The sequence below is a fragment of the Mastomys coucha genome, unplaced genomic scaffold (assembly GCF_008632895.1).
Source record: "Mastomys coucha isolate ucsf_1 unplaced genomic scaffold, UCSF_Mcou_1 pScaffold20, whole genome shotgun sequence".
NCBI classification, from domain to species: Eukaryota; Metazoa; Chordata; class Mammalia; order Rodentia; family Muridae; genus Mastomys; species Mastomys coucha.
The window spans coordinates 63,281,391-63,290,976 of NW_022196903.1; the positions used below are offsets into that span (position 1 = coordinate 63,281,391).

Here is a 9,586-nt window from a genome sequence, read left to right on the forward strand (position 1 = left end):
TATATATATATATATCCTTCTCCTATGATATATCTGATTGTAATCATATGTATAGTAGATCATGAATAAGCCTAAGAAATAAATCAATATTTTACCTTAAAATGTTATTTTAAAACCATTCTTCATAGGAAAAAAAGATACCAGCAAGCTCACAAAAAAATTTCAACCTGTCTACAAGTTCAAATTTGTTCTGTCTACAAGTAACACAGGCATGGTAAAGGGAACAGTGACTGAGGAGATGGTCAACCCATAGCCACCCCTACTTGAGACCCATCCTATGGGCAAGCACCAATCCCAAACACTATAATGATACCCTGTTTCTTGCAGACAGCTGTCAGTTGTACTCTGAGAGGCTCTATCCAGCAGCTGACACAGATAGATACAGACAGACACAACCGAACCGTGGATAGAGCTTGGGGATTTTTATGAAAAAGTAAGACGAAGGATTGCAGGCTCCAAGAGGGATAGGAACTCCACAGGAAGTCCAACAGAGTCAAATAACCTGGACCTTTGAGGCTTATATAGTTTGAAACACCAAACAACATATACAGGCTGGACCTAGGCCTGCCCCCTCATATGTAGCAAAATGTAGCAGCTTGGTCTTCTTGAACAACTAGAATGTTGGCTATCCCAAAAGCTGTTTCCCATATGTGGGGTATATTCTACTTACTTTGCTGTCTTGTCTGGTCTCAGTAGGAGAGGAAGCTGCTGCCGTCCAGAGACTTGAAGTGCAAAGACAGGTAATGGGAGAAGATTGTTGGAGGGAGTGACCAGGAGATAGGTAATGTGTAAGATGTAAAGTGAGTAGGTAAAAACAAAGTTACATTAAAACATAAAAATAATATTTACTACACAGTTATTGTAACCTGGGTAGGGAAACTATTACCAATGCATTATACCTTTCTGAGTATATTTATCCTTGTAAAAGAAACTATGAAGCCATGGGACAGAATACCTCCTTTGGATTTTTGTTTTGTTTTTGTTCTTTTTGTTTTGTTTTCTTTTGGTTTTGGAGAATGATATGCATGAAGCTTAGTGAATTATAGTTTCATGCTGATAAGTGTTTTGCTTGAAAAGGAATGTGTCTGAAGGGCCACTCCAGCAGGATCAAAGGTTGCTAAACTATCTCTATTCATACATGCCCAACTGACTCAGTCTTTCTCTACACTGTTCTAACTACAAGATCTTACTTATGATAGTGGATTGAATGAGAATTTCCTCCAAAGGTTCATACATTTGCATGCTTGGTTCTCAGTCCTTAGAATATTTGGGAAAATTAAGAGGTGTGGCCTTGCTAGAGGTTTGTCACAGAGAGTAGGTTTTGAGGTTTATAAAGGCCTAGCCACTCCCAGGTATCTTTCTGTCTCTCTGTGGCTCCTTTTGGCAGATGAAACTGTAACCTATTAACTAATCAATCAGGCCCATGCTTGCTTGCCATCTACCATGCTTCCCACCATGTAAGTCCTCTGGAATTGAGAGCTACCCAATTAAAATCTTTCTTTGATAAATTGCCTTGGCTATGATATCTTATCATGGCAATAGACAAGTAAGCCATTAAATAAATGATAACCAAGTTATGATCCCTAGCTCAGTGCAGTAAGGGATAGAAGAAGAAACTGGAGTGGGGAACATGGATCTCTAAGAGAGGGAAAATAGACTAGATGTTCTGTGTGAGTCTTATAATAATTCTATAGTCACAGGATCTCTCATGTCTAACAACCAGGTGACTAGTAGCTCAAATGACATCCATAGCTCTATGACCATGAACATACCAGACTCTTAAGATAGTACAGATAACCTAGCTATAAAAGGCATCTTCTTGGAAGAAATGACATGTACCCTGAGATGAGTTCCTATGTACTTACACTTCTGTGTTTACCAGGGGTTGTATTATACCAGGAAACTTTTTCCCCTAACTATATTATGTTTAAATTTCTTAGGAATATATTGCTTGAGCTCAGCCTCCCCATGTCTGACCCAGGTTGAAAAAGTAAAATTAAACTGAGTTTTCTTCCTCATCTCTTTGTAGTGTGCTTAAATGCCTGGATATTGGCAGAATTTCTCTAACTTACAGGTAGGAAAAGTGGTTAAAATTTTCCTTTTATTGGAGTCATCAGAGCAAGGAATCAAATGATTGTTTGGACTCAAATCCAGATCCTATGGGAGAACAGCCAGTGTTCTTCATCATTAAATCATCTCTCCAGACTATTTCCTCGGGATACTAATCCTATAAATAGATAACAATTTTATTGGACAATAGCTCCAACAATGTAAGAAGGGGCAGGGGTGCTGACAAACTTATTGAATGAATCCTATCTTTTGCCATAACTCTGATACTTAAGAGCAGTATTCCCTTGTTTTGATACTTGATACTAGGCCTGGAAAACATGGCAGGGATTTAGGACATAGGAAATTTTCTCTGTTTCCAGTATAAGAACATCACATTGTCCTTTAAGCCCTGTCAATGAGAAACACTCTCAGCAGCTGAGCAGCTGGAGATATCCTAAGGAGCAGTTGGGGCAGCCTGTGCTCTCACTTCTGCTTCCATGGGTGGTTTATGTCATGGCTTAAATCACTGTGGGAGATGTACCATAAGCACTTTGACAGTAATAAGTTCTAACATCTTCAGGCTGTAGGCTGCTGATCTTGAGAGAATACTGTGTGCCAGATCCACTGCCACTGAATCTGGATGGGATGCCATCTTCCAAGTTGGTTGCACTATAGATCAAGAGCTGAGGAGATTTTCCTGGTTTCTGCTGATACCAGTGTAAATAATTGTGAATGTCTTCACTTGCTCGACATGAGATGGAGACACTTTCTCCCACAGATGCAGACAGGGAGGCTGGAGACTGAGTCATCTGGATGTCACATCTGGCATCTATGATTGAAAAATTGAAAACAAATTCCCACATTATTAATTCTCTCACAAGAGGATTTTCACTGAAACCAAGCAGCACTGACTACAGGAAGCTGAATAAATTTCCAGTGCTTTGTCCCTTACCTGTATGCCACAGCAGCAACAATGCCAGGAGCTGAGTTGGCACACTCATGTCTGTGTGATCAGTGTGATGCTGACTCCACTCAGGGTGTGACCTGACTATGAAGAAGTCCTCATGTCAGTGGGCTGTGCTTTGGGTACATGCAAATCAGCAAAGGGGAGACAGTGTTAGGAGTCATCAGGTCAGTAACTCATTACAGACCTATAGTTCTTTGTCTCCAATTGAGACACAGTACAATTTTATTTGTAGGGAATGAGCTTCTCTTTGAACAACAAACAATAGCAATAGTCTATGAGTGCCACCTTATTTTGACATTTATCATGCTCCATTTAGAATTTCCTTGTTATAGTTTCCTCCATGGCAGGGTATTTAAGATTTTGTACCAGTCTAGACACAGCATAAATCATTCCATTATCCATTCAATGGTAGGTGTATATGTTATTGTGGCCAGGCAATTTCTTCTGTGATTTATTTTTACTTTGTGAGACACTTTGTGTGAATTTTAGTTATTACATTGTCCATATATATTTCTTCTTTTTTCCACCAAATACATATCCCTCTTCTCTTTCAAATTCATGGCTTCTTTTTTCATTAATTGCTTTTGTATGCACACATGTATCTTCATGCACACATACATACCTACATAATGTCTATATAATGTTACTGGTATGTATATTTTTAGGGATAAACATTTGCCCCTGTACAATCAATTGGCATGCTCTTCCCAAGGGAGAAGCACATCTTCTGCTGCCAGTTTCACTTGCTTTTCCATAGGTGTTTTTTTTTCTTTTTGTAGATATAAAGCCTCATGACTTTTGCTCATTCTGTTTGTAATGTTCATGGTGTCTTCATTATTAAACTCACATTTGAGTAGTCATGATGTTGAGATTTTACAGGTATAGCTTCTTTTTTTTTTTTTTTTTTTTTTTTTTTTTTTTTTTTTTTTTTTTTTGGTTTTTCGAGACAGGGTTTCTCTGTGTAGCCCTGGCTGTCCTGGAACTCACTCTGTAGACCAGGCTGGCCTTGAACTCAGAAATCTGCCTGTCTCTGCCTCCCAGGTGCTGGGATTAAAGGAGTGCGCCACCACCTCCCAGCTAGCTTCTGTTTTTTATTAGCAGTCACAAGCTCACAGCAAACTTTCTGATCCTCTGGTTCTATCAAGCTTTCCACTTCCTTTCCATATTGTTTCCTGAGCCTTGGATATGGGATCCATTTGTAGATATATCCCTTTACACTGAGCTCCACAACTATCCTTGCAGCTTCTTTCTCACAATGACACCCAGAAAAAGAATAGAATAATACTAGAAGGTGTGGTTTGTAAATAAAAACAGGATATCACATACAGAAACCATATATTAAAGTAAACTACCTCATTTTACTTATTTATGACAGCTCAGCTCCTCAAGAACTATTTGCATCAAATCTAGACATGGTCATGGGTTTTCTACCCTTCATTCTATGCATAAGAGCTCACTTCTCAGATTCATTTGGGGATATATATATATATATATATATATATATATATATATATATTGCCTTTGAGATTTCATATTATTTGCACCTGTCTTCTTTCCCCCTCTTAACACAAGATATTGAATGCAATGAAAATGAGTATCATCTCAGAAATAATTATTCATGTCATTAAATATGCAATGCATCCCAAAATTTCGAGTGCTTTGGGTACCATATCTTTCTAGATTTTCAGAGGACAAATATCTTAGTCTGAATTTAGGACAAAAGGGCACAATCTGTGTAGTAACATGTTAGGAAGTGAAGGAGGAGCTGTACATGGGGACTTATAGCCATATTAATGTCCATACTTAATGTAAGTTTCCATAAATGGATAAATGGTAAGTTTTACAGGTACAGACCAGCATTCTACAGGAGACAGAAATTTTATAGGGTGAGACTGAGACGTACTCACATCCTGAGGATGTTTATGGACACAGAAGTGATAAAAAAGAATGAGCAGGTGGATAGGTTAAGGTACTGATTGATCTGAAACATTAATGACCAGCATGACTCAGAAGTATGTAGTCATAATATTTCCATTCACAGATATATCAAAGATGTATTTATGTGCAATAGAGACAAAAAGTTTGCATCTAACCCTGTCTGTCCACTAATATGATTATATTTCATGTACTGACACCATATATGAATGCTGTGATTAAGCAATAAAATCCTGCTAATAAGTCTAGTCAGTCAAAATGATAATTTATTTCACAGTTTTACAAAAGTGTGGCACAGAACATTCACACACATGATAATTTTATGGATTGTGTCCCTTCTATACAACCAGGCAGAAGTGAATTCATTGCTACTCAGGTCAAGAATACTTCTGGTTGGCAACATCTCTGTGATTACTACATCTGCCCCACACCTGAGAGATTCAACAGAGAAGACTATTTCCTCTCTTATTACCTAGAGTGTTTGATTTTATCTGCAACACATCTGATTTACTGATGAATTGTCATAGTGCCTGGGTTCCTTTAGGTGGCTAATTCTAGCTTCACTTCATCCATGAAGTTGAATTTTCAGTACTTTGTACAGTAATTATTGAATATAAGGCAGGGTATAGAACTTGGTGAGTCTCTCATCACTCTAAATCAGTCCTTTTTCACACTCCTCTGGATACCCATTTTCCAGAACACCCAGTTGCCTTACAGTATATAGCACTATGGTCCATCTATGTCTAACTCTTGGACTTCTGGTTAAACTTCCATGACATCCAAAATTCACTATCCATACAAATATGTTAAATGATACGAATAACTCAAAGGACCAATGCATCAACCATAAGAAGGTTGCCTAATTTTAATATTGTGGGCCAGGTCCCTGGGTTGTGGTCTATATCTAAATGACTAAGTACACTGGGGAACCAAAGGATAAACTGATACTTATTTATTATTGGGAAAGTATGAACCCTCAGATCCTTCCCACAACAGTGACAAGAGACTTCGGGGATATGAAGTTCACATTAACATTGGTTCACAACAAGTTCATGTTCCTAAATATAGGAGTGTTGTAAATAAGATGTCTCATTTATAAGAAGATGCAGAGAGTCTCCAAAAGAAGAAAATATAAAACACAGGAAAGATTCATTTGCACACATTCATAGTTAGCAATATTCACTATATAAACAAAATGAAGAAAAGAGATTTCTCAATAGCCAATGAAATTTTTCACGCTAATGGTTTTTTCACTTCCTATCATGATCCTTTCAGATCAAGCTGGAGATATTGGATGTCAGGTGCATTATGTCAAGTTTTTCTTATACTTACCAATTATATTTCCTCCTATATTTTTTAATGTTCTCGACTTTGAAAAATCTTGAGAATGCTAACAAACACCATCTATGCAGGTAATAATGATTTGTAATCCAGTAAATGCACATCAGCTTTGTACTTGACTACTGTATGTGAACTGAGAATCAAAAAATATATAACCAGGAAGATAATTTTTTTATGACTAGATTCATAAAACCATCATTTCTCCATCTGCACCACAAGGCATTATCAGAACCTCCATTATCCCCTGACTAACGTGGAGTGTGAAAAGTGCACACTACTCAGAAGTGGGCAGAGTCTATGAGAAAACACAAGATGTCCAGCAGTTGAGAGATTGGAAACTTCTTTTATGCCTAGTATTACGGTAATCTTGAGCAGATAGACTTATACTATTGCCTCTCTTCCTACTAGAGAGATTATTAAAATGAGGACAGTGTCAGGCCTTTGTCCAAGTGGAACTCTGATAAAGTGGATGAATATATGGAAGACTATAATCTGCTCAGCAAATCTAGTGAGGTATATGTGGGCTGTTTCTTCCTGTGCATGATCAGCAACTTTAGGAATCATAGAGAACAATGCATAAACATAAATGGGAACACATACATTTGCAGTATTGCTATTAAGAAGTAAGAAAATATTGTGCTGATATGTAGCTTAATTGATGGATTTCTTTTAACAACCTTCCTTGTATTCAATTTTATTTAAATTACATTTCCTATTAGTGCCAATGCATATCTTCAGGCATACTTTACTTGCTCAGAGGTTTTTGCCAGGGTTCTGTTTTTTCCACTAGTCTGAGTAGCCAGCTGTTCTCCCATGGAAGCCCCAAGATGTGTTGCCTGTTCAAAGCAGTGTTGACACCATACTTTATGTTAGCCCTCATGAGTTGCCATAAGTTCTTCCATGTGAGCTCATATTCCAAAGAGACAGGCTGGTTGTTCAGAGAACCTTGACACCCTACCTCACAGCAGGTAGGAAGTCCCCAGACCATGCAATTTTAAAGTATATCATTGTTTGTAAAGGTATCCAGTTGGATTCTATGATGGCATTATCACATTTAGACCTTAATTGGCATTAATCTCTCATCTTTTTAAATTGAAATCAATATCACATTGTCCCTATGACATGTATATTTATTTGCTTTATTTATCTCCTCTTGAGGAAGGTATTTGTATTCTCTATTGCCAAGCTTATAATTAATATACAATAGTATTATTTTTTATTCTCTTGTAAGATAGTCATTGGATTCCATATTTGGATGCTTTTCTTCTCCTGGAAAGATAAAAGTAAATGATGCTACCCTGCCCTAACTCTGGGTCCTAGCATAATATATCTTTTCTAGGGCCAAATACTTTTTGGCAACAGAAAAAACATTATCTTTCAAATTGAAATTATCAACATACTTTATATACATAAATGAAGGGAACCGGCCCTCGGTCTCTCTTCTTCCATGGGTATACACCAATTGGGTTAATTGGGTCCTGGGAAGGCAAACGGTTAACAAGGAAAGACACAGATGCCAGGTAGAAGTGATAAGAGAGAGAGCTTTACTGAAATTCACTCAGTATTTATAGTTATGCTAGGAACCAGACCCAGAGGAATTCGAAACTTGCTCATCTTAACATAAACAGGAGAAAATCCATTAACACCAGACCAGAAGGAGATCTTGAAAGGAAGATCTGGTAAAACTTTAACATAAGCATGAGACCTGCTAAGTCTTTGATCTAAGGAGCAGCAGTCAGGACTCCTCCACACAGCAGGTGCTCAACTCCAGCTTGCAGCCTGTCGGGGCTGCATTACAGAACCAAGTCACTCCCAAGCACCAAAGGGGGGGGGAAGGAGTCCACAGTTCACCCCTTATTAATATCAAAGCAAGAGGCAGGATCAAGGCAATTTTAGCTCGGCACATATACTGTATGGGAATCATAGCAGTGCGTTAACTAGGGATCTGAAATTCACACTGACTCTGCCTTTCCTGACTCAATGGGCCAAGCATACTTGACTAAAGCATGTCTCTGGCAGAGATACAGCCACTAGGTATGTGCCTCTCTCTGGGTAGACTTCATAATCAGTGGACTAGATTCCCCTTGCACCATCTTTCAACACAGAAATGCCAAGATATGTCTATGAAACCTGCAAAGTCCAGAAGCTGTTATGATTCTTCTGAAAGCAGAAAACTTTGACTTCTTGATGTTTGGGGTAGGGTAGCTGGGATCAGTCCTTCTGTTTGCCAGCACTCTGGGGTCTGAGTTGGTTGCCAGGAGATGGTCTCAGGATGATGCAAATCAGTTCTTTGAAGCCTCTGGAAACTGAATTAACCTTTGAAAGTCTGGAGGCTAAGTGCGAGCCAGGCATTTTCGGGAGTTGCCTGACCCACCTTCTGCTTTGTCAGGAAAAGCAGATTTCTGAAGCAAATGAAAAAACACGTTTAAAACATGTAGAAAAGGCAAAAAGAAAAACACATACAAAATGGGCAAGAAAAACCCCTCTAGCTTACAGAACAAAAGAAAGGAACGAAAAAATGAAGACTAAGCAACTGGGCACAGGCAAGAGAATAACAACAGCCAGCAAAAAGGCAGCCTGAGTGGTCTGCCACAGTGGGCCCACCTCTCCCAGCAGGAGCTTTGTCATCAAAGTTAACAAAAGCTGGATGTCTGTAGTCTGCAAACCGGTCAAGAAAGTGCTTGTCTGCACTCTGAAGGCAAAGGCAAGGACATCCTCACGCTCTAAACAAGTCTGAGGTCAGCATGGGCTACATAGATAAGCCTCTGCCCAAAAAGCACACCTAAAAAAGTCTCTGGGGAGTGGATATTCCCCCCTTGGTCTAAAAAGACAAAATTTAGTCATGTAAACAACAATAAAACCTCAGAAAAAATGAAAAAAAGGAAAATCTTTTCTGGTGAAAGAAGGCCCGTTGTCTGTAAAAATGGTTTAGGGCATGCTAAGAGCATTGAAAATTAGACAAATCAAGAACAAAAACATCATTAGAGGCTTCTCTTGTTTGCAGGGAAGTGAAAATAAATCTTGAGCAGGTATCAATGCAGACATGTAAATATTTAAGCTATCTAAATTCTGCATAATGTGTTATATCTATATGTCAGAATTATTAGGTATCAGCCCTCTGGGGTAGACCCCAAATGTGGGACTGGAGAAAAAATAACTCATTTCAAGCACAGTTTAAGGATCATTCTTGCTTATACTCTGGAAATATAAAGTTTGGGCCACAGATTCTGGCTGGATAGGTGAATCTTCTCATGATCCTGTCTAGCTAGGGCCACAGGATCAGAAACCAAAATC

General features: G+C 38.5%; 1 gene segment (V, D, J or C); it reads right to left on the bottom strand.

Annotated features, from left to right (window-relative positions):
• Window positions 1-2,567: 2,567 nt before the first annotated feature.
• LOC116099899 lies at window positions 2,568-3,083 on the bottom strand. The segment is given in 2 exon segments: window positions 2,568-2,878; window positions 3,002-3,083. Coding segments are annotated over 2 exon segments (360 nt in total).
• Between the last annotated feature and the right edge of the window lie 6,503 nt (window positions 3,084-9,586).